The sequence below is a fragment of the Buteo buteo genome, chromosome 1, assembly GCF_964188355.1.
Source record: "Buteo buteo chromosome 1, bButBut1.hap1.1, whole genome shotgun sequence".
Taxonomy (NCBI): Eukaryota; Metazoa; Chordata; class Aves; order Accipitriformes; family Accipitridae; genus Buteo; species Buteo buteo.
In genome coordinates, this window is record NC_134171.1 from 67,577,629 (window position 1) to 67,603,701 (window position 26,073).

At 41.3% G+C, this 26,073-nt stretch overlaps 1 protein-coding gene across 9 annotated transcripts in view; it reads left to right on the forward strand.

The window, feature by feature from the left end:
- The window catches only part of WDFY3 (WD repeat and FYVE domain containing 3), a 182,291-nt gene that overhangs the window by 56,474 nt on the left and 99,744 nt on the right, over positions 1 to 26,073 (forward strand). For 8 of the 9 annotated variants that reach the window (XM_075034811.1, XM_075034840.1, XM_075034833.1 and 5 more), the window contains 6 exons: positions 1,622 to 1,832; positions 6,018 to 6,141; positions 17,078 to 17,187; positions 18,242 to 18,403; positions 20,207 to 20,399; positions 24,267 to 24,453. In XM_075034811.1, coding sequence (XP_074890912.1) covers positions 1,653 to 1,832; positions 6,018 to 6,141; positions 17,078 to 17,187; positions 18,242 to 18,403; positions 20,207 to 20,399; positions 24,267 to 24,453 — 956 coding nt within the window. In that variant the 5' untranslated portion in view covers positions 1,622 to 1,652. Of the gene's footprint in view, positions 1 to 1,621; positions 1,833 to 6,017; positions 6,142 to 17,077; positions 17,188 to 18,241; positions 18,404 to 19,470; positions 19,708 to 20,206; positions 20,400 to 24,266; positions 24,454 to 26,073 lie in introns of those variants that run through there. The other variant, XM_075034867.1, reaches the window with a different exon arrangement.

Below are 26,073 nucleotides of genomic sequence, written 5' to 3' on the forward strand. Positions count from 1 at the left end.
GATTTGGTCCATGTTGTTTTGAAGACTAATACAGGGCTAAATACAGATGCTATGTCATATCTGTGAAATGTTTTAAAATGTGTGCGCCAATTACATCGTAAAGCAGAACCTGGGCAAGATCAAGCAGGACTTGAGAGCCCTAGGGGCATGAGTGAAGGAGAGAAGCCCAACTGATCTTCTACTTTATCTTGCCAATTGGAAATAGGGGTGCAGGCAGAGGTTGACACATCACGCAGATCAACACCTGGCTTTGTGGCTGGTGTCATCACCAGGCTTTAGCTTCTGTGATCACAGAAGGTTCTTTGGCAAATACAGATTACTGGGGAGAGGTGGGATCCACATACCTAGGAGAGGGAAGAGAATCTTTGCTGGCAGATTGGCTGATTCAATGAATCATGCTTTAAACTAATAAGCTTGGGAGATGGGGTCCAAAGCTGAGACACTTGTGTACTCACAAGCAGCAGGGTGGATGAGTGTACCTACCAGAGCAATGACGAATGTGCTCCAGCCCCCCAAAAAGGTTCCACCAAAAAGGTGAGAGAGTTGAGTGTCAAACTGAAACGCTTCTATACCAATGCACGCAGCATGGGTAACAGCCAGGAGGGGCCGGAAAGCTGTTATCTGACCACTATCACTGAAACTTGGTGGGATGAATCATGACTGGAGCACTGCAATTGATGGCTAGAAACTGTTCAGGAGGGACAGGCAAGGCAGGAAAGGGGCGGGTGTTGCCCTCTATGTTAAAAAATGGATTGATTGCACAGTGCTGCTTTTTTTGAAGCGGCAATGCACAGGTGGAGAGCTTATGGGTGAAAATTAGAGACCAAGCCAACAAAGGAAGCCTCGTGGCTGTTTTTTACTACAAACCGCATATCCAGGGGAGGACATTGATGAAGCATTCTTACTTCAAGTACAGGAAGCATCACACTTGCAGACCCTGATTCTGCTAGGGGACTTCAGCCACCCTGACATCTGCTGGAAAAGATGATCTTTAAAGGTCCCTTCCAACCCAAACCATTCTATGATTCTAAAACAAGTTTCTTATGATGCAGGACAGAGAAGACCAAGGTGTTCTGCAGACCCAACAGCTGAGGTGCAAGATGAACGATAGCTCCATTGCATAGCCTTGTGTACTTGCCATAGGAAAGTCAGAAAGAAATTTAAGCATGCCTCTGTATGATAAAGCCTATGTCTGAGAGAGTTTGAAGGTCTTGTTTGATTAAATTTTAAAGTATATAACTGGTACTGATTTTATTCTAGAATTATTTTCAGAATACCCTGCAATATGTAGATAACACTGCTGTAAATGCTGTGTAATGTGCACCAAAAATCATAAAAATCATATACATCATCTAATAAAAAGTACCAAAGCGTTTTGCGGTGTTCGAAGCCTGGTCAGTCATGCTTTGTGCTGAAGAGTATTGGATGTTTTCCTGTTTCAAGTTGTTGGCTTTAAATCCTCCAGGCACGTACAAATCAATGCCTGGCGTATAAAATTAGCTAATGCTCTTCACTGCAGTGTGGTACTTACTATGAGAGAGGGTGCTATATATTTAAAGGCTTTGGTGGAATAATGCCTAAATCTGTTGTACTCAGTAAGTTCATTTTCCTTTCTGAACAGGATACAAGGGAGCTTCCAGAAGTCAGTCAAGATGAATATGGTGAAGAGGATCATGGGCCGGCCACGGCAGGAGGAGTGTAGCCCCCAGGATAATGCGCTGGGCTTGATGCATCTGCGTCGCCTCTTCACAGAGCTCTGTCATCCTCCACGGCACATGACCCAGAAAGAACAAGAAGAAAAACTTTACATGATGTTGCCGGTGTTTAACAGGGTAAGCCAGAGAATCTGCAAGAGGGCTTTTCTTTATTTGAATTGAATGCTCCTATTTTGTATTCCCAAGACCTTTGGATCTAGCACAACAGAAGCTTTTCTTCCATTGGCATCCTTCCAATTTTCCCCTGCCGTTGGAGATTTCCTTCTGTTATTGCTTTTTCTGAAGTACAATCCACAGTTGCATGTAGACTGTCACAGAGCTTTTCTGCAGAGCTTGCTGTTATTACAGTCATCTGACTTCCAACCTAAACTTACTTGTAGCAAGTTTATACCCACTTGTTTGTGTGACAGCGCTGTCCTTGAGTCTAACTCTTCTCCCATCTTTGCATTTATTGTACTGATGCGTATTTAGTGATAACAATCATAATATCTCCTGTTCAGACTTGGTTTTTCTAGGCTACATGAGCTGAACAATTTTAATCTCCTCTTGTAATAAATTCTCTATATTCTCATCGCCTTTTACCCCTTTTCCTATGTATTGAGTCTGAATCCCTCTTCTTGGACAAGGGGGATTTTGAACAAGCAATCTGTAGGGAAGATGTAATAGCCACTTGTACAGTGCCATTCATATTTCACTACTCCCTTGTGCTCAGGCACTGAGATTTTATTTGGAGACAGGACTGTGACGACTTGTCACTGGAATTACTAGGACCTAAATTCTCCTGACGTCTTATGTCACCCAGTTACTCTGCCACTTCATTGTGAGTACTAACTTTGATGGTAGTGTTAGGGTCTTGAAAGAGTAGTAGGTATAGATCTAGCTTTCCTTTTTTTTCCTGCTGTGACCTGAACCACTGCTCCTGAAGCTTTTCTTGGGTGATGGATTTGTACTTGTATACACTACCGTGGAGAACTGAAATAATCCAAAAACTAAAATGCAAAATCTTGATAGGAAAATCAACTTGGCTTTCTCTTTTTTAGATTGATGTTTTGTTGAAAGTATGGCTTATGATGGTGTTGAACATTGAACTGCTTACATGCTGTGTAGAAAAATTAATCCTAGTCAAGGCACAGTATTAATAGGATTTTCAGTCTACTAGGTACCATGCTTTAGTGAATAGATCCCCTAAATGTCATTCTGTTGCCTTAGGTCTTACTCCTAGTTCTACTGGTAACCTGTTGTGTGAGTTTGGGAGAAGTAATCTCGGTTCATCTGCTTCCTCTTTAATTTATCTGCTTGGATTGTATGCCCGTTAGTTATGGACTTTCTTAATTTGTTTTTGTAAATTAGCACAATGGAATCTTTATCTTGGCTTGAGCCTGCGAAGGTGATTTTGATGTAGTTACGTTTAGAAATCTCCCTCTGGTGGTCACAGGTGGCTGATGAGAGGGGGAGGAGAGAGAGAGAGAATGTGTGTCTCTGTGTGTGTCTGAGTCTGAGATCCAGGAAATAGTTCTGGAAGCAGCATGATTTTTACTAAATGCAGAGATCTAGAGGGAGTAAGGTAAGTCTGTTTCCCATGGGCATCCAAGTGGCCAGCAACAGGCAGCCAGTTAAATAACCAGTGTATCCAGGAGCTCTTTCAAGGCTTTCTTGCTTAACCGTTTATGAGTTTGGGGGTTTCTGTGTTGTTTGTTTATTTTATTTTATTTTTTCTTTCTTCAGAGGTATCAGAAGTTTTGCATGAAATGCAGTTCCATTTTCTTCGTGATATTTTGAGGATTATTAATCAGTAAATCTAGAGGAGCTAAAGCATTCTTAACTTTGGTTTATAGATACAGCATGTCTCAAACATTCTGTAGTTTAAACCATCTTGCTAGTTCTGGTAATGAGTGGGTTTACAGACCATTTCTGTTTCCTCATTGTTCAGGGAGGCTTATGAAATGATGAATCATGTAGTAATGAAAAGCTAAATCAGTGCATAATTAACAAAAGATTGGCCTTCTGGAAGAGTACTCAAAAGGCTCCTTTCAGAGTTCAATGTGTTCGCAGAAGCATTGCTCCACCGGCGTGGTAGTAATGCTTTTGCAGTATATGAAAAAAGTGGATGGAATGATGAAGAGGCTGGTTTTGAATGAGTAGTATATTGTTTACATTTTCTTGAAAGAGCTTTGGTTTTCCTTATTAAAAAGACGGTTTACTGGTAAAATGTTTCATGTCCTATTCCTGGTTTTTACTACCACCTTTAGTCAAAGAGTATATCAATATCCAGTGCAGATGCTTGTTCTAATAGTGCAAACTTGGTTATGGGGCAACTAATTAAAAAACAGTTCAGCTCAGTCAACCTTTTACTGTAACTTTGAGCTCTCTGCATTCCCTGGAATCTGCTGACAACTCTAGGCAAGCTCAGGACGGGTAACAGGGCTATTAGTTTTTCGTCTTTCCTTGCTCTGATTGAAAGAGCTTTAAACAGTTAATGATGACAAGATGCTCTGCCAATGTGTGTTCCAGTCTAGATAATCTTGCTTAGGTTATACCAGTGAACACTTGGGAGGCCCTCTTCCCTTCTTATAGCGTTGTGGAAGCTAGAGGCTCTTGGATGAACTGGGAGCTGACGCATACAACTGTAAAGGGAGGTCTTGTGAAAGGTTTAGGGAAATTTGGATTGTCTCTACTGGGAATGTTGCATAGTCTCTAATCCAAATAAAGGGTGTTTTTCTTGGTCTGCCAAAAACAGTTGTCTGCCTGGAATGTCTGGGCCCCTGTTTGCTTGCTTTATTGATAATGGTGGTTGAAATTTCCTGTATGAGAAATACTTAAGTTTTTAGTGAAAAATACTTTTATTGAGAGGAGACTGAGTGTTCGATTTGTATGTTGTATTTCTGGCTCTGCTTCACCATGACTTTGCAATGTGAGTAGGCAGGAAAAATATTTTTGGCTGTTCGGTAATGTGCCAGCGCAACTGATACTAAAGGGAGTAAGAAGTCAAACTTGGACAAAGGTTATTGTCTTCTGCCTTTTAACTTTTCTTCAGTAACTTTGGGGTTCCAAGGTAAGCTGGTACAGCAGTTATCTTGTATCCCTGTTGGCTGTAATATTGCAGATTTCACTGCTTGTCCCTAGACTTAAGAGTGACCTCAGTCAAGTATGTCAGCGGCTCAGCTGTAATAGTATAACTGGGTCACCCAGTTGAGTGTGAAGCAGCTGTTGAGTCCAAATCAATTGTATTGCTGTAGATCACATCCTCTGATAGGCAAATATAACATGTTGAACTAAAGTTTTATTAGAAAAATGCTGTAATCTTTTACGCTTCCTAGCTCATCGGTGACACTCCTGCAGATGTAAATGAGCAGAGAAGTATTGAGACTGTTCAGGAGTTTAGCAGGCTCTTCTATTTTTCAGCACTGACACAAGTGATGATACTAGAATTTGGATTAGATCCTTTGTTTGATAATCAATATCGTGGTTTTACTGTGATAGTTTTAATACGAGATTTACATCAGAAGTGTGGATGGAGACTGCTTTTTGTGTGCAATCTTAAATGAAAAGTAAATTACCTCAACAACTAGTTAATCCATTTTGAGATAATGTTGTGTTCTGTAGCTTACTGCAGTACCACAGAGTTAACGCATTTCTCCCTGTTAAATATGATTCAATAATTTAATAACCAAATTAATGTTTAATCATGAAGAATAACTTATGAGAATTAAGTGAAAATTTACTAAACCACCAAATATTCCCTGGTAACTACTGCTGTTATGTTCAGGAGAATCTCAAGAGAGGCCTTGGGATGCCAGCAATGTGGGAAGCTTCCTGGTGTCGTCAGTTTATCGAGGGAAGACTTAACAGGGCAGTTCTACTTCCTAGTCTCTTCTAGATTTTACATGCATTGTTCTGTACATGCATTTCACCCCTGTGGGATGTTTAAGTCCAGCAGATAGTAAAAGAGTTGCTCTTAAAAACAGAACTCCTGTTGGAGAATTTACTCTGGTATCTAGTCTTTACCCCATTATGTGCAATCTCAGTCTTTTGGGGCTCTGGGGTTTTCATCTTGCAAGAAAACTTGTGATTCCCTTTTTCCCCTTCATTTATCAGATCTTACCTCCCTGAATGATGACTTAATTCCAACTATGAATGTATCGTAGAGCATGCACTGTGAAAACCAATACAGTGATGAATACTGCAGCAGGAAAACGAAAACTTGTAATCTCCATAGTAATACTCCTTTGCAAAGGAAGGTAGTCCATAGTGATCCTTGTAAACTGAATGACTTTTTGATGCATCTATTTTTCATTGTTTTAGGTGTTTGGAAATGCTCCTCCAAGTACAATGACAGAAAAATTTTCAGACCTCCTGCAGTTTACTACTCAAGTTTCACGATTGATGGTGACTGAAATTCGACGGAGAGCATCGAATAAGTCCACAGGTATTGCATGGGGCACATTTGGGCTTTGTGAGATATGCATCATGAATTTCAGATGAGTCAGAATACTATGAGCTGCCATCCACAGCAACTGTGCAGGCTCAAAAATTGAAGTCTTTGCAGTGAAAATGCATTGTCTTCTGTTTCTTTGGGTTGAGAGAGAGAGGAGGAGGAGGCTAGAGTTTTCTTCCCTGGGTTACAGTGAAGGTAGAGTTCCACAAACTTGGCAACACATCAAAGAGAGGAGTGAGCTAAGTTGTGTCACCTACTAACAGAAGGAGACCAAGAACATGCATGTGGACAGCTGCTGTATCTTGCCTGAGGTGCCTGTTGGTGCTGTGTTTTGTCCCTTGGATATGTTAACATTCCAAAAACATGCATTTTAAATTAGCTGTTGGCCTGGAAGCTAATAAGATGGGAAAGTACAGCAAGTCTCATGTTAGGACCAATACAGCCAGCCCTAGAAAAATGTTAGTGGATTCCTCTTTTGCTCTGTTTATTAAATGTCAGGGTGAGATTTGGTTCTGTTGAACCCTGGATGTGTCAGAACCTGACCGCGTATTAGGAGTTGCATAACTGAGGACAATGTGCGAAGAAGGCATGTTTCATTAGCTGTCCTCTGATTTCCTCTTCTGAACATGAGCGCTTCCGAGAACTATCAAGTTGTTGTCTACTAGATAAATTTTAAGATCTGTGCTGGCTTCTCAGTTTGGATTTGGTGGTAAATAAGGAAATAGAGGGCTGGAAAAGACTGTGCAAATTATTATGCTTGAAGTCAGGAGTCACAAACTGTGCCAATTACAATTTCTTTCCATTTTAAGTAGAGTGACTAACAGTGAAACATTCCAGATGGCTAAACAGATATTGTAGACAAAACCAGTTCTCTATGGGTAAACAGGCGCAAAAATGCCTTTTCTTTGGGTATTTAGGGGAAGTGAATGTCCAACAGCTGTGCTGGCAGAATGGTGGTGTTCATTTGACCTTTTTTTCTGGGGAACATCTGTTATGCCTGCTAGTCAGTTGGATTCTGTTAAGAATGGCCATTTTTGTGTGTTTATTACTTAAGGCATACCTCTCCTTGTTGCTCCAAGATAATCCAGTTGTCATCCTTGAAACCTCACAAGTCAGAGGTAGATTTTGGTTTTGGTTTTGGGTTTTTTCCTTGTTCTCTAACCCACTTGGAAACTTAACCACAATGACTTAGACAGTTTCGTACTCTTCTAAGCTTTAATGTAATGCGTACCAATGTTTTTATTAAAATGGAAAGCAGTCATTTTTCCTCTGCTATCAAGATGGCTATTACTTCAGTCAGTAAACCCTTTTCAGACCTCACATAAGAAAGCCCGATAGGTCCATGTTCTGCAATTGCATTGTGACTCTTGGTGGGACCAGGGAGCTGCAGTTTGCTCTCCAGAAATGATCAACTAACAAGCTGTTAAAACTCATAGTTTGCGGACTTCTGTGGTAAATTGTTGTTGTGGTTTAAGGCCAGCCGGCAATAAAGCACTACGAAGCCAATCACTCACTCCTTCCCCCCCAAGCCCCGGTGGGATGAGGAGGAAATACAAAGAAAAGCTCGTGGGTTGAGACAAGGACAGGGAGGGATCACTCCCCACTTATGGTCATGGGCAAAAACCAGACTCAACTTGGAAAAAAACCAAAACCGATTTAGTTTATTACAAATCAAATCAAAACAAGGATACTGAGAAGTAAAACCAAACCTTAGAAACACCTCCCCACATCCCCCCTCCTTCCTGGCTCAACTCCGCTCCTGGTTTTCTCTACCTCCAGGGAATGGAGGTTGGGGTCAGTTCATCACACCTTGTCTCTGCCGCTCCTTCCTCCTCAGACGGAGGAGGACTCCTCACCCTTCCCCTGCTCCACCGTGGGGTCCCTCCCATGGGCTGCAGTCCTTCACGAACTTCTCCAACATGAGTCCTTCCCATGGGATGCAGTCCTCCATGAAGTTTTCCAGCATGGGTCCTTTCCACGGACTGATCTTCAGTCACAAACTGCTCCAGCGCGGGCTTTCCCATGGAGTCATGGCCATCTTCGGGGGCATCCATGTGCTCTGGCATGGGGTCCTCCATGGGCTGCAGGTGGGCATCTGCTCGCCCCCTCACCTCCATGGGCTGCAGGGGCACAGCCTGCTGTCTCACCACGGGCTGCAGGGGCTACACCTTCTCCAGCGCACCTCCTCCCCCTCCTTCTTCACTGACCTTGGTATCTGCAGAGGTGTTCCTCTCACATTCCAATCTCCTCCCACACTGCAGGTTTCCTTTCTAAAATACATTCTCCCAGAGGTGCTACCACTGTCACTGATGGGGTCGGCCTGGGCCAGAGGCGAGTCTGACTTAGAATCATAGAATCATTTCTGTTGGAAAAGACCTTCAAGATCATCGAGTCTAACCATCAACCGTGCCCACTAAACCATATTCTGAAGTGCCTTGTGTATGTGCTTTTTTAATACCTCCAGGGATGGCGACTCAACCACTTCCCTGGGCAGCCTGATCCAATGTCTGACAACCCTTTCAGTAAAGAAATTTTTCCTAATATCCAACCTAAGTCTCCCTTACCGCAACTTGAGGCCATTTCCTCTCGTCTTATCTCCAGCCACCTGACAGAAGAGACCAGCACCCACCTCACTACAGCCTCCTTTCAGGTAGTTGTAGAGAGCGATAAGGTCTCCCTTCAGCCTCCTTTTCTCCAGGCTAAACAGCCCCAGTTCCCTCAGCTGCTCCTCATAAGACTTGTGCTCCAGGCCCCTCACCAACTTGGTTGCCCTTCTCTGGACACGCTCCAGCACCTCAATGTCTTTCCTGTGGTGAGGGGCCCAAAACTGAACACAGGACTCAAGGTGCGGCCTCACCAGTGCCGAGTACAGGGGGACAATCACCTCCCTGCTCCTGCTGGCCACACTATTGCTGTTACAAGCCAGGATGCTGTTGGCCTTCTTGGCCACCTGGCACACTGCTGGCTCATATTCAGCCGGCTGTCAGCCAGCACCCCCAGGTCTTTCTCTGCCGGGCAGCTTTCCAGCCACTCTTCCTTCCCCAAGCCTGTAGCACTGCATGGGGTTGCTGTGACCCAAGTGCAGGACCCGGCACTTGGCCTTGTTGAACCTCATACAATTGGCCTCGGCCCATCGATCCAGCCTGTCCAGATCCCTCTGTAGAGCCTTCCTACCCTCAAGCAGATCAACACTCCTGCCCAACTTGGTGTCATCTGCAAACTTGCTGAGGGTGCACTCAATCCCCTCATCCAGATCATTGATAAAGATCTTAAACAGAACTGGCCCCGACACCGAGCCCTGGGGAACCACTTGTGACCGGCTGCCAACTGGATTTAACTCCAGTCACTACATCTCTTTGGGCTCGTCCATCCAGCACTTGTAGCCGGGGCAGCTTCTAGCAGCTTCTCATAGGAGCCACCCCTACAGCCCCTCCCCCACTACCAAAACCCCTGCCACACAAACCCAGAACAGTTGTTTAGAGCTAGATATGCATTTTGTGTGATAGTAGAAAAAAAAAAAAAAAGAAATTCTTGGCTTTTTAGAATATGTTTTATGTTAAAGACATAATATTGTGTCTATGGATTGTGAAGGCTCTTGCATTGTTGTTTTTTTTTTTAAACTTCCATTCTTTTTGTGTACCAAATAAAACAATACAGCATATCTTCATAGCTATTAACAGGTAATTATATCTTCTAGCATGTTTTTAAAAGTGGAAAACTTCAGTAACAGCTATATGCAGGAAATGTCTCTGGTGATGTCCAAGTGCAAATTCCTGATGGAGTGGAGTGCTCTGTTTAAGTCAACAAAATTGCGGAGCTTGTTTTAGAGACAAGCTTTCCGTACAAGCATTACCAAAAGTCAACTTTACATAGTTAATGAAAGGGAAGAAATTTCACAAGAACTTGCTTTCTATCTATAAAGAGATAAATGTGTTGGCAGTATTTTACAGTTGGGAATGTGGTATGATTAAATCTTACCTATTGGTGTGTTGTTGGGGTTTTTTTTGTGGTTTGTTTTTTTTTTTTTATTTTAATCCATCTTATAATGGAGCACAGGGCAATTTTTTTTCATCAGGCCTTTGAATATTTATGCTAATAGCTATGTGAGTAATGCGTGCCATCGTGGAGGCATATCTCAGTTATTCTTGGCAGACTGTAGTAGTTTTCTCAGAACAGCATTTCATGATTCAGTAGTAACTGTTCCAGCACCCTATCTGAAGTAGTCTCTGAATGTTGCTACTGTAGGTAGTTGAAACTGTAGTTGAACATGCCTTATTTCTCTAGTATGGATGTAACCTTAGAGTAAGAAAAACAAAGTAGTTAAAATTGAGTTAAATTATCTTGTACATTTAAGTCTTTGCTGTACAACAGTGATAATTTGCAGGTGACAGTAATAACCATATCTATGAGGATTAGTGCATGGTTTCCCTTGCCCTGGGGTATCTAGTTTGTTTTAGAAGATGGTGGGGTCATGGTTGAGATAGCTTTATATACTTGAGATTTTTAGCTGCCAAATTTTCCACAAATAAATCCAATTTTGTGTCTGAATTGATCAAAAAGTTGTGGTAGTACTATGCTAAAATATATGTTCAAACATCTATTTTTAGTGTAGCCTCAGTTCTGAAATGAACCTTTCTTTTGGGAGCAAGTGCATCTGGCTCAGGGTTGAAAAAGATTTCTTAAAAAAGGGACAGGGACAGCTGGAATCTAGGTAGAATAAATGTGGCTACTAATGCCTACTTTGGCTACTGATGCTGGAGAGAAAGCAATACTTCTATTTCATGTATTTTTCAAAAGACATACCCTGGTTCCTCTGTGATTTTGCGAATATTTCAATAGCATGTCCTAGAGTGTTTGGCACAGGCCCCAATACAAAGATAAGCGTACGACAGGGAAGGTTGGTTCAGGCAATCCCTCTGGTACAGACAGTGGGACTTGTGTGCTGTTTCAAGGTGTCTAGCCAGGCTGATGCACGGTGGAGTGTGCTCCCCAAAGTCCCCAGTGTGGAGGTGGCTCGTGTGCAGGTAGGCAGGAGAACTGCTGTCTGCATGCCACAGGTGCTGTGAGCTGAATAGCCTGGGACCTTTTGGTTTATCATTTCAGTGAGTACCTGTACCTTGTACACAAGAAATCCCAACTACTGAATAGTTTCACATTGCAGACTTAAAGGTAAGTGCATAAAGTTGTCCTCCCTGGTACAAACTGTGAAGCTGGGTATCCGAGCAGTGGGTTCCCAGCTGTGGTCACCAACAAACAGAAAGCAAGAAACAGAGGAAGTAGAGAGTACACCTTTCTCTTTCACTCTTAACAGCGTTTCAGCAGTTGAGTGTGATCTGGTATCTTGTAGTGGTTATTCCATTTACTAAAATTGGTTTCTAACTTAGTCCTATGTTGTCTGCATCTCAAGCACACCAAATGACATACTGACAGCTTCTGTTATTTAATGCATTAGGATATATAAACACTTGATACACAGGGAGGTTCAGAATGATTCCTGTAGCGATGAGCAATCCTGCAACCTGGAAGGTCCTTCCCCAGTCAGATGTGGGGACAATCCATGAAACCTCTGCAGAAGGGTAGAAAATTGAAGAATGAGAAAGCAAAACAGTTCCACAGGACTGGAACATTTTAACCTCCTTTCAAGGTCAATTTCAAAAGTTTGTTGTGTTTGGGGTTTGGGGTTTTTTTATATGATTTCATGTGTGCTAGTCTATGTACATCACTGTTTTATGCACCTTTTAAATTCAATTTAGTTGTGTCTTCGTTGATTTCAGTCAATGTTTCATTCTATATTTGCAACATTCACTGTATGTATTTGTCTCAGTATTTACTATTTAATGCTAAATTTATTTTTACCGTATCTCTAGGCTGTTCAGCTAATCCCGCCTACCTCCACAAACAACATTTTCGGTTACTGTTTATACGGTCTGAATGTCGTGGTGGTTTGGTTTGGTTTTTTTTTGTTTGTTTTTTGGTTTGGTTTTTTTGGGTTTTTTTTTCCCCCAGTTGGTTGTTTTTTTGTCATGTCTTTCCCCTCCCTTCTTTCTCTTCCTTTCAGTTTCACTGATTTACTCAAACTGTTTCACCAGTGAAAATGCTTTTGACCTCTTTAGGCATTTCTCTAACAGATCTGCCAAAAGACTATCATTACCTCATCTTCAAATCAGTTTTGGAGACCAAATTGATAAACATTCATCATCATAATGTTTAACCATTGCAGAAAACTACATCAGTGGTGTATATTTGGCTCTGACTATGCCTACCTTTATTCTTTTTAAAAATCCATTGATCTGCAAACTCTGCAGAGTTTTTTATTATTTGTTCATTTTTATTGCAGTTTACCTCTGTCACATCAGCAGAACTAATTTTATGTTTGTCGTAAATACACAAGATTTAGTGTTATTTGTTCAATTGCATCTTGCATTTGGGGTAAGTTACTGATAGTAGTTCAAGGAAGCTTCTTATCTTCTACTAATAAGTAGCCTTTGGGGCTCCTCCCATAATGAAGTCTGAAGTTTTCCTGATAGTGTTACTTGTAGTGTGTGCTTCTCTTTGAAGAGTTGAGGATCTTTCTTGTTAAAATAAGTGGATTTAGGGGCTGCTTTCAGATGTTAGTTAACTTTTCTGTTGAGAAGAGAGTATGTTGGAAATGGTCTCATATGCTGTGACTACATGTCTTGGTTTTTTTCCATTTTTTATATATATATATATATATATATATATATATGTTTTTCCTGTCCTGTGGGTGACTCTGCTTTACAAGGTGATTCTGTTTTGAATTTATTGAAATTGCTCTCAAAGGGAAGCAGTGTCCGATCAGCTACTCCTCAGGAGTGAGTTCTGATGAATGACTGCTGTATCTTGTTACTTTTGGTTAACCTTCAATTTATTTTTGATGCTCTTTACTAGATCTTATGCAAGGCAAGTGTAGTGCAGTATACTGCCTTTCCAGGAGATCCTAGAAAGCCCGATCTTCCATCAGCTGGGTTAGTGATGCTAAATGCTGGCACAGGCGAGTTGTTTATCTTTGGATGAGCAGCTCTCAGTTTCTGCATACTGCAGAGGCATCAGCCACTTTATATCTGTGGCTTGTGACAACAGCACTGCACTGTTCCTCATGATTGAAGGAAGACTTTTTGCCATCCCATTTTTGTTTGGGTTGATACTTCTCTCTTACTATCTAGGCATTTGGAACAACTTGTATTCTTTAACTTTAGGTATCTGAACTGTGTTTCCAGGCATTTCCCATGAGAAGTAGTAGAGACTTCTTGAAGGGTTGATTAGAGAAGGGGTCCCTTGTTCCCTACCACCCCCTGACACACCCACCCATACCTCCCACTCCCCCCACCCACCCCCTTTGGCATATGCAGTTATTTTTTCACTAATATTCCATTCTAGGATAAGAATAAGCTATACAAAAGTCTGATGACGTTATTATATGCTGTTTATGGTACTAGAACATCTAACAAAAAGCTTCATGTACTGAATTTGTCCTTTAGTGCTATTGCTATAGGCAATGACGTTGCTTGTAATGCAATGCTGCTTTTTGCTAGCAATCTGAATGGGTCTAATCCCATTGCCTTCCATCTGCTCCTTTTCTGAAGTTGAGGACGCAAAGCACCCATGTCACCTCTTACGTATGAAACAATTTCTGGTGTTTTATTCTACCAAGCCTCTATCCTATATATACTGAATCCATGCTGAAAAATCTGACTACTGTGTATTAACTATGTAACCACATAATCGTGGTCATACTTAGGCATACATGCTTGTACAGCTGTCAGAATATGTATGCTTACATATTCTATAGGTTTTTCCTCTTTGCTCTTCTGCCGTTTTTACTAGCTAGCATATCCCCATCCTAGATTTAGTGGTTTGTTCTGCAGAAGTTGAAGAGCTGAGGACATCTGGGTGGAGCACATAGAGGATGTTATATTGAAAAGATTACTTGAGCACTTCAAAACCAGGGAAAAGGTACAAGAAATAAATTAAGACTAGTGCTGATGATAGAAATTAATCTTAAATGATAGTGCTATCAAATTTACTCAGAGCAGATGACAAGAGAACTTCCTGCACTTAAAATGCTGTCTGTGTTTTAGGTAGTGCTTAATTAAGACTGACAGTTTTGAAACTATTTATAGTGTTGAACTGCTATGCCATTTAGGTTGCCAGCAGCATGACAACTTTTTCAGAAGTATATACTTAACCCCTGAGTCTCACTTTCAAAAAATGATTAAAAGAGCCCCTGTTGCACAGGTGGCTTTTGGAGACTATGCCCAAAGGAGGCTGTGCACACCCTGTTTGGTACCAGTTGTACCTCCTTGCAGTCAGACTGATAGCCTAGCTCTGTCTGTGGTCAGATGGAAAGAGAACGGGCCTACTAAATATCACCTAATGCTGGGCTGGTGGGGCACTGTCATTGTAGAAGCAGCACATGCTTCAGACATGCTTGACACTCAGAATTTAGGAAAGTGGCTTTTGCAAGGAATTCTGGCATTTTGTGTATGCCTCTAGTGTAGGACCTGTGGCTGTGGCATGGCTGTTGTGCTTTGTAAGTTGGTCTGCTCATACACCCAACCATCTGGCCAATGTTTTGCACTGATGGTTTTTGGAAAACGAAGTGCCCGGCAGGTACTTCAGGTCAGCATGCTGGGAAGTTGCTGCATGTCTGCATTTGTGTGAGTTTTAAAAATTGCCTTACCTTTCATCTTGGTATTTCAAGCTTTATTTTATCTGTCTCGTGCAGGGATTTGGTAGGTGCCTTTGCTTACTTCAGCACCAGCATTGGAAAAGCCAGCAGTTTGTACAAAAACCTGTTAGGGGAATAAGGCTGCAAAACAAAAACATGGGAAAATAGCCATTGTACAAATGAACCAAATCTGGATTTTTACCTTAAATCTGTCTCTCTTTCTTTATCTTTTTTTCTAGAATTATGACTATAAAAGGGTTTCTGGGCTTTAGGGAAAAAATATATCCTCTTTGTACTGGAAGGAAATGAAGCTGACACCAGCATGGGTGATGTGAAATCCCCCTGAGTAAGACATCAGATAGACCTTTTTCCCTGTGAGACAAAATCACAGAATAAGAGAGGCCTCTTGTCAAACCTCCTGCTCACAGCCAAACCAACTGTGAGATTGGGACCAGGTTGCGCAGGCGGCTTGATCCTGTTGTGTCTTGAAAACCTCCAGGGCTGGAGACAGCACAGCCTCTCTGGGCCCCCTTTCACTGCATCTCTGTCCTCAGGGTGGGAGGAAATTTCTCCTTATATGCAGTCTGAACCTCTCTTGATTTAAGTGTGTTGTCTCTCACCCCGCAGCCTTGCAGTGCTGTGAAGAGCCTGGCTCTGACTTCTAGATAGCTCCCCCCGCTGTGGGCACTGAGGCTGCTGTTCTGTGCCCCTGAGGCTGTCCCTGCTTCTGGCTGAGCAAGCCCTGGTTCCTCAGCCACCCCTCACAGGGTTGGTGCTCCAGCTCCCAAACATCTCAGTGGCCCTCAGCTTGAACTCCTGTTGATCATTGTCTTCCCTGTATTGTGTTGGAACCAAAACTGCATGCAGCATTCCACTCATGATCTAACAAGTGTTGTGCAGAGTGGGGCAATCACTTTGCTTCATCTACCAGCCGTCCTCCTATTGATAAAAGTGATTCTTTACACCTTGGTTTTTGTTATGTCGATTCACCTGTGTGGCTGATGGCTTTGACTCTGTATGGTGGTAGTCTCTCCTGGGAAAAGTTATTGTTGGGAACATAAAGTGAACAACTGTAGACATCTTCTAGGATCATCTGCTTCATAGGTTTACTAGTCCAGCTCAGCTTACACAGTCTGGTGCTCCAGAAAATTATCTTTTCGGTGTAGTCAGTGCTAGAAGTCTGATAAGTACTTTGGCATATAAAATGTGTTTACCTTAGAACAAACTCCTTCACAGGTATGTGCTGGGAAGTCTTGACAGAAGATGAAGCAAACAAACCAAGATTAAAATTGAATTTTTCTTCAGTTGCTGATTTATTGCTCCATTAGTAATTCCTTTGTAATTCCTTTTTTAAGCAATATTATGCACCTTCCTTTTCTGTCCTAGTTGACAGTAAAAGCACTGAAGATGATTGATATGCAGTTATTAATGAAAAATGGGTTTAGATTTCCCTTAAGGGTAATGGACAGTCATCATGACTGGCATTATAGATTTCTTAACATAAGTGTGTATTCAGACAGCAGTGAAATAAGATTGCATTTTCTGTTGATTTATTTATTAAGCCTGATAACTTGTTTACCAGGCTGAATATTTATCTTTGGCTCTGCCTGATAGGAAATAGCATCTGATTCCAGAAGTGGTCCCCAGATCATAAGAATTAGCTATAAGTTGTTAAGGTTTTCATTTTCCAAAAAATGTAGGATGAGCATGCGGTAATTGCTGATCTTAGTCTTGATTTTACTTTTTGGTCCTGTGTTTTATTCCTTTTGTATTTCTGTACCTCTCCTTCCCTCCAGTCTTTCCCACTATCCTCTGTACTGTTGTTTCAGTGCAGTGCTTTTTTTCAGAAATTGAATATCAGCTTTTCCCACTGAGACCACTAAGCGATGGTGACTTCATGTCTCTGGAAAAGAGTGTATTGTATTTGATAAAGCCAAAATACTCAAACAAAAGTTGCTGCATGTTACTGAAATCTGTCTGCTGGTTTAAAGGATGATGCATGACCTAAAAACGTACTTTTTGCAGCCTTGCTAGTGTCAAAGCCAAGTGCGTGTGGAAGACTGGAATGTGTGTCTGGAGAGTGTAGGCCTAAGCCTAGCCCTTTTTTCAAGTAGTACTGCAGAGGTGAATTCACGCTCAGTGCACGGAACTGCTGAGAGGACGTGTTCCCTTCTGCAGACTATCAGACTGAATTCTTATTGCATCTCTTTAACTGTGTTCCCCCCTCTGCCCCAACAGAGGCTGCAAGTCGTGCCATAGTCCAGTTTCTGGAGGTCAATCAAAGTGAAGAAGCAAGTAGAGGTTGGATGCTGCTCACCACAATCAATTTACTAGCTTCATCAGGACAGGTTAGTCTCAAACAGCAAGGCTAAAAATAAATTGTGGGGTGGGAGAGACAAAAGCAATAAAATAATGAACTACATGAACATGTGCTAAAAGATGTTGTAACTATATTCTGCTTTCGATGTTAAGATCCTTTTTCTGTTATACTGCCACAGAACTTCTGCTTTAGCTCCTTGTGGTTTCAGTTGCCTAAAAAAATCATCATTTTGGAACTTGAATTTATAACGTTCTTTTGAATTTTGCACACCACTGTTATTGTTCCCCAAAGGCTTCTCTTGCATGCTGCTGCTTAGTGCACCATGAGATGCATGTCACATACAGCACCTAAATCACTCGGACTTTGAACTTGGGCTCCCCATTCAAGGAGGGCAACAGCAGTTGTGAAAAGCGAAGCCAGCGGCAGTGATGAGTGGGCGGTATCGTGAATCTTTACTGCCTCTGCTTTTGGTGCTGTTCTCCATCAGAAAGCTGATCTCTGGCAGCCGAGCTCTGGACAGCTGTGTGGCTTGTTCTTTCTGCTCTATCCTGCCTTTATAATTCAGCACATCATCTTATCTGTGTTTAGTATGTCACTAGCCTCCACGCCTGTTTGTCTTTTCTTTCCACTGATGCTTTCATGTTTTCTACTACCTTGCTCCTTATGCCTGCTTATACCTTCTTGCCAAGTGAAAGCATAAATTGAATAGTCCTCCTCCCACTCCCATTTCTACTGCTACAAAGAATAGATAGCTAATGAGGGCTTGGCTAAAGGTCTTGTAATGAACTTGTAAGCTTCTGTTGTCAGAGACTGTCAGTTTTTGTTTCTGTCCTGTGCAGCTCTGAACTGTGGCTGTTAGATGCTGTTGTCATATAAATAAATTATGATTCTATTTTTAAGGTTACTGTTTAGGTAGGCATTCAAGAATAGATGGTGAATTTGTACTGCTATGTGGACCCCTCACCAAAAGTGTGAGAAAGAAAGAAAAACCAGCATTTGAGTCAACTGCGTTATAGTAACGTGACTTTTTGAATATAGTATTATGCTGAACTGGTTTTTTGCTCTGTTTTCTTTTTCCCCAGAAAACTGTGGACTGCATGACTACAATGTCAGTGCCTTCCACACTTGTTAAATGTCTATATCTGTTTTTTGACCTTCCACATGTGCCTGAGGTAGTTGGAGGAGCACAGAATGAACTACCTCTCGCAGAGCGCCGAGCACTACTACAGAAAGTCTTTGTACAGGTAGGAAAGGTAAAATAGGTCATGGAATTTGCAAGAGGAATGGAAATGTTTCATGTGAGAAAAGTCCAGAAACTTTTCCCTTGAACCAAGTTTTGCTCTTCCTTGATTCTTCACAAACTGATGGCTCTGAGTAGGACGGATATTCCTGGAAGTACAGCTGAGGTTAAATTTCCACTCCCCCTGTAGTTTCTGTCCTTGGCAAATATCTCCCCCTCAAAAATGCATGCAGCTTTTCTGCGCAGCTGCTTAAAAGCAGCAACATGTTGACTATTATTCAGGTTTAATCTAACTAGTCCTAGTCTTTGGTATCTTTGGCTGTTACTGATTGAAACAGAGTAAAACGCATTAGTACTGATAATAATCTATGAATTAATTTAACATACACTATTTTCCCTTTAATTATGGAAATACACCCTGAATATGGAAACAATTTACATATGATAACCATCTGAGCTTGCAGTTACTATTATAATTATCCCCCAGATTTCCCAGGGAGACCAGGGACTCCACCTGACCTGCACTCACTTTTTTGAAGTTTGAGTTGGAGATCCCAAAGAAATTCCCATGTGTTGTCCTGTTGAAACTTTTAGAAGGAGCTGACAGTTACTGTTAGAACGGGGTCAGTGGTCATACTACCAGTTTCATGCATCTCTGTGTAGGGTTATTGTAGCCACATATGCAAAACCATAGAGGTCTATCAGCAGTCATATCCTTCAGGGATTTGAAGGCGGTGCTAAGATTTGTAAGTATAGCATTTCAGAGGCATTTTGCTACTTGCACTACAGAAATAAAGGTGAGCCTTATTCCCACAATTACTAGCTACACTGTCTGCCCAGTAACAGTCACTATATGAGAACATACCCATTTGCCTTTTTTTTTTTTTTGTCTTGGTAATCATGATGTGCTGTGAGCTATCTTTCAGAAATTGCTTTGTGGTGTTAGAGTCAGCAGAGTTAAAAAATGATCAACGTTAGCGCATAAGGTCCCCTGTAACATACTACTGCTCAGCTCTTTTCTGTCCCTCTTCAAGGGCTGTAAAGTGGTGCTCTCAAATTAGCTGGCTGGAATGAGAGGTTTCAGATGGCTTCCAAACCTCCTCTTGTGGATGCAGACAGCCTTGCAAAGTCTTCTTCCAGTTTTCTGAGAGGGAACCTCAGCTTTTCCTGCACAAGGCAAAAAATGGACATCATATGTCCTCAAAACATGCAGAAAAAGGAGCGCAGTGTAGTAACTTTGGTTGCGTGGCTGCGTTGTGTCTTGTTTATGGTAACCTGGAAGTTCAGATCCGGGTGCCAGTTATCCAGGTAGGTCTACAGTGTTGCTATAGCCTCTCCTGCACTACTGTTTTGGCTGTTTTCATTTGGCCAAGATGTTATGGATGCTGCTCTGCCAACAACCCGTTAATAGCCTTCTTCCTGCATTAGGAAGGGATACAACAGTTTGCTTCACAAAGCCTCTGCCCCACTGCAGCATTTAGACCTGTAAATTAGGTAACTGGCAGATTCTCCAAGAATGACATAGCCTGATATGCATAGGAGCATGCTGTGTCAGCCTAAGAGATTTAAACTCTGCTGCTAATCTTTTGCTAGTTATTTTAAACTGAACTGGGTCTTGAAATAACCATGTGTTGAACAACCTTGTTTCCAATTCAAATTATAGAAACAACATGCAGAGGGAAAACAGCGCTTTACCCTTTTTAATGTGTATGCTAAATGGAAGAATATTTTGCCTTTTACTAAGTCTAGGCAAAAATAGGAATGATCAGGGTATTAATGCTAGATGTTTAATGACTTACTATTTCAGATCCTAGTAAAATTGTGCAGTTTTGTGTCCCCGGCGGAAGAACTGGCTCAAAAGGATGATCTCCAGCTTCTATTCAGTGCAATAACCTCATGGTGCCCTCCCTATAATCTGCCTTGGAGGAAGAGCGCGGGGGAAGTACTGATGACCATATCGCGTCATGGCCTTAGTGTCAATGTAGTGAAATACATTCATGGTACGTGTCTTCATCTAATATTATTTATTGGTTTTTTTCCTGTTCTTCTTCTTTCATACTTTTCTTAGCTAGGAAGTAGGCATGAAAATAATAGATCAAGAAAAGCTTCCAGGCTTTTCGTTTGGATGTGTAAGTATTTACATACAGGTAAAACTTCAGAGCACTTGTGTAGTGAGAGGTGTTTGTAGCTGAATCTTGCCTCATCCACATTTCAATTGAACATTGGAGGATAGAGTTTCCCCTCATGTTTTGGTGTAGAGTTTATGATAACCAAAAGGAAAGGCTTTCGGTAACTTCAGTAACTGCCTGTATTGAAAAAATAATCACTGAGAAGATGCATAAGTTTGTTATTTTTGCTGTGAGCATTAATTCTTAATGAGGTTTAGTTGGTTTTGGTCCTGTGTTTGAACTAGCAGCAGCAGCCCCTTCTAGAGGTGCAAGTCAAGCTGGCAGTGTCCTGTCTACAGCTGCTTCTATGGGTACCACTCTAGCTGGCAATAAAAGTGTAGAGACATCTGAGGAAGCCGCAGGAAGAGGAACCAGCTCCATGTGTTCTGCTGATGCAGTTTGAGCTATTAGAAGCCCATGAAAGCCCTGTGGTAAATACTGGTGCATTATGCAAACCGGGGAGAGCTAATTTGGGTATTCTGGGAGAAGATTCTTTCTCCCAGACATCTTGCTTTTGCAGGAGGAGGCTGGGTGAGACTGTTATAACCACCACTGATTTGCAATGTACTCTCCGTTATCCAGGACATTGTGGGTGGCATACCCTGATAACAGCAAAACCTGTGTAATACAAGCACTAAGAAATGCTTGAGGGAGCATGGTGTATGGGCACAGAAACACTTGAGTGCGAACTTCCAAGTGCCGATTGATGGAACAGCCAACTGGCTTTTTCCGCTGTGGTCCAGCCCAGCTTCCCTGTGTGGTCCCCAACCCAAGGATGTTGTCCCTAGACCCAGGGAGGCTCTCCTTTGTTTGACTGAGGCCCATGCCTATGCCTGAAGGAGGCGGTCTCTCAGTACTGATGCTCCTAGGAAGCTTACATGTAGCCTGTCCTAGACCCTGTGTCACAACCAAGTGTGGAGATTTTGAGACACAGCAGGGAAGAATCTGGCTGCTGCATGGGTTTGCAGCCCCTACATTTTCCCTGTTGGCTGACTGTTCAGCCAGCTTGCATTTCTTCTGCTGGGTCCTTGTCTTCCCCACCTTGCCATACAGCTTACAGACTGCAGGTTTTGTGCATCCTGAAGGCCAAAATAAAATCATCTCATGGTCTTAATCCAGGCTGTGAGCTACCAAATGACTGAAGCAGCCAGAATCATTACATTTTATCTCCTGTCTTTTTTTGAGACAAATAGCATCCTGACTGTTTCAGGCATGGAAACTGTAGTGTACAGGGGTATTTCTGTACTTGGTTACAGATTTTGGTAGCTAACATAAGAAGTACTTTAGTCATCATGTATCTTTACAAGGCACTGGTTACGGTCTGCTTAGCAAGGGCAGCTGCCAGGCTGGTTCATGACAAAGAATTTGCAAGAGCAAAGCGAGATGAAAGCCAGTGTTGGAGAGGATATTAGCTGCCCAGGAGCAGCTTTGCATACAAAATACTTGTGTTGCAATGATTTAAAACTGTGAACATTTAGGTATGTAGGATTTGATGTAAGAAACTTGGTAGAATGTTTCTAATATTATATTTAGGGATTTTAGACTGTAGGACCACATAGAAGTATTTGTAGTTTTTAAATTGAAATGACTGTTGAAGTGAACTAACATCCTCATCATACATTTTAGCAGTGTACGCCTATTGGAAAGAAAGAAACCCAGTTTCTTCACACCTTGGAAAGCAAGTAGTTACAAGGCTTCACAAAACTATTTTGACAGTTTATGAAATACGTCACACTGCTCCCACATACTTCACAGAAACTTTCAGTCTGTGTTTTTTCTTGTGCTAGCAGCGTGTTTCCAATTGCAGTCAGAAAGATGTGAATGGACACTATCACTTGGAAGCACAGAATAGTCATCAGTTAAGTTATTTCAGATAGGACTTAAAAGGTGATAGGTATTTTGCCTACGTCTGTAACAGCCTTCTGGTGGGTTTTTGAGTGTAGAAGGTGTATGTGTATATGTGAAAACGTTATAAAGTGCAGTAAGGAAAATAATTGAGTTTTGACTGTGTCGTTTGGCATATTGCAGCTACCACCATTATTGCTTCCCTATAAGCTTGGTCCACAGAGGAGTGAGGCTGGCGCTTCAAAAGATATTCTAGGTTCTTTAAAAAGCAAAATAAAATCTTAAAAAGAAAACCAGTCGGCATTCCCTCTCACTTGTTGATAAAAAAATGAACCTGACTTAAGAGATAACAACATCTGTCTTACCTCGTATTAGTGGATGAAAAACTGAAAAAAAAGTGGGTATTAATGGATGAAAAACTGATTATGAGCCAGCAATGTGCGCTCACAGCCCAGAAAGCCAATCACATTCTGGGCTGCATCAAAAGAAGTGTGGCTAGCAGGTTGAGGGAGGTGATTCTTCCCCTCTACTCCGCTCTGGTGAGACCCCCACCTGGAGTCCTGTGTTCAACTCTGGGGCCCCCAACATAAGACATGGACCTGCTCAAGCAGGTCCAGAGGAGGGCCATGAAGATGATCAGGGGGCTGGAGCACCTCTTCTATGAGGATAGGCTGAGAGAGTTGAACTTGTTTAGCCTAGAGAAGAGAAGGCTTAAGGGAGACCTTATAGCAGCCTTCCAGTACTTAAAGGGGGCCTGCAGGAAAGATGGGGAAGGGACTCTTTATCAGGGAGTGTAGCAATAGGACGAGGGGTAATGGTTTTAAATTGAAAGAGGGTAGATTTAGAGTAGATATAAGGAAGAAATTCTTTACTGTGAGGGTAGTGAGGCACTGGAACAGGTTGCCCAGAGAAGTTGTGGATGCCCCATCCCTGGAAGTGTTCAGGGCCAGGTTGGATGGGGCTTTGAGCAACCTGGTCTAGTGGAAGGTGTCCCTGCCCATGGCAAGGGGGTTGGAACTAGATGATCTTTAAGGTCTCTTCCAACCCAAACCATTCTATGATTCTATAATCAGGAAAAAAGTGAAGATGTTTTATCATATGCAAAGGAGCATCCTTTCACTGTCTAATGCTTTGATTTGATCTCTGGGAAGTTTTGTTACTAGTCTAGCTAGAAAGATTTCCACTTGTCTCACGCATGCTGCAAAGTTAAAGTAGCAGGTGATTGAAGGGAGCATCTTTAAAACAGGAGTGCATCCTAAAATTTGATGATAGATATGGGAAAGCTTTCTGTAACTGACCAATGAACTGATGGAGTGTGAGAGGTATGCAGAACGAGACAAAATGTCTCTCTTCGATCAAGATTTATCGAGCAAGCAAATATGCCAGCCAAAGAAATGCTAATGAGAGCAGCAATAAGAAGACATGGTGTAAAGGGTTATGTGTAGGGTTTTACCTAGCGTCAGTAACAGTTTAAGTCAGTGCTTTGTATAACTTTGTGTTTTAAAAGATAAAAAAGACCTTTTAGAATTATTTACAGTTGCCATATTTGTCTTTTTATTCTGAGTTATCCGGTGAAACTTTTTAGGTAAAAACCAGTATTCGTCTACACAGTCTTCTCCTTACAAGAGTAAAGCTTATAAAAGCAAGGAAGGGGTTGGCAAAAAAAGGTTGGTTCAGATCCAAAGCCACTTGAGAATCCTACTTGTCTTCGAGTGCTCTGTAATATTAAATGTATGTGATAAGAGATAGTTAAGTAATAGTTACCCTATTGCTGTGATTCTTGCACAAGTTATGCTTCTTTCTGTGATTAATGTTAGTAAAATCCTAAAGTTCTTAATTGTGATTTTTTTTCAGAAAAGGAATGTTTGTCAACATGTGTTCAGAACATGCAGCAGTCTGATGACCTTTCTCCCCTAGAAATAGTTGAGATGTTTGCTGGACTTTCTTGCTTTCTGAAAGACTCCAGTGATGTATCCCAAACATTGTTGGATGATTTTAGGATATGGCAAGGATACAACTTCCTCTGTGACCTCCTCCTCAGGTATGCAAAAGTGCTTGAAGGAATGCAGACAGATCACTGTGAGCTTTTTCTGAAAAGATTTCTTAATAAAGAATAGGTGAATAGGTTTGAACAAATAAGTGATTATAGGTTATTATGAAATGAAGATATTAGGACCAAAACATGCAATTATGTGCTTCTCTCTATTTATGAAACTACATTGTTTAACTTTTTATTCATTGGTACTGGTTTATTACTAAATGTTTCTGTATGTGCTTAGAAAGCAGATGTTTAAAAACAAATGGTACTAAAAATTTAGAAAGAATTAAAAAAAATTTTGATTGCAACTAGTGATTTTGGGGTTTGGTTGTTGGGGTTTTTTGTTTTGTTTTAATATACTATCATAATGAAAAATCATGTATGTAAATGTGGTGCATGCTACTTAGTACTGAAGAGATGTTTTTGTACATAAGCTCTAATACCAGAGTGCTGGAGAGAACTCCCATGTTACTATAATTTTATTTTTTTTTTAATTTGTATTTTCCTATTAAAGGTACTGCTAACCTGCTAACGCATCACAAAAAATGCCTGCCCAAACAAACCTTGGATGTATGATCCATCCATGATTTTATTTTTTTCCATGAAAGAAACTTCATTTTTTTCTTTCTCAATCAGGAAATTAGTGTCTGCTGCATTATTTGTGTAAAATCTATGGTCAGACTGTGTTGCTTTGTTTGGATATGAAGTTCTGAAGAAGCATGCTTAGCTGTTGAAATATATATGTGTGTTACAAATCCAAGACAGAAACTGGGAAATGGTGCCTATGAGTGTACGCCTTATGAAGTATACTTGGGTCAAAGATGCTTAGAAACAGTGCTGTAATGGCCATTAATGAGAAGTGTTAATGTTGTTATTTCCCTCTTTTAAGCCATTCATTTTGGGTGCTAGGATGCTAGATTTTGGCACCCAAGTATTTGAACTAAATTTTCTACTACATAGTGTGGTTTTGGGTTTTTTGTTTGTTTCTTTTAAGTGGATGTCAGACATAGGCATGACATTTGAAATTCTTAATCACAGTTAAAATTATTCATAAATTATCTTTGGTGCCACAAAAGCTAAAACAACTGTTAAGGAATTGTTATTGTTCTTGTGGTATAAATGGTGGGTTTGAGTATGTTACATGTACTAACACATACATTCAAAGCAATGTAATTCAAACTCAGCTGTTTTCCAGAAACTGTCAACCAGAGGTTAGGTAGGATTTGAGGGGAACACACTGTCATTAGCAATTTCATTTTCAGGTGCAAAAGTCATCCTCTGTTGATGAAGTGTTTTGGAAAAACTCTCTCCTAAGCTTGCTCATCCTTTAAATCAAAGAATGGGGGATCCCTGACAGAGGTGTAGGAAGACTAGAGGTTTGCATGTCTGATTGAAAAAGGAGAGACCCAAGTTCTTCAGTTGACATCAGTAGAGGTTAAAAGCATAGGAATGCATTATTCTCACTTCTTCCTGGGGTGACTCTAGAAAACTTCCTAAGACTGTTGCAGAAATGTCTGGGATAAGGTGAACAGCGCACACCAACGTGTGTGTATTTGTTAGCAATTTGTGTATTGTAGAGGAGATGAAAGATGGTTCAAAACATGACTGCTGTTTTGATGGCCA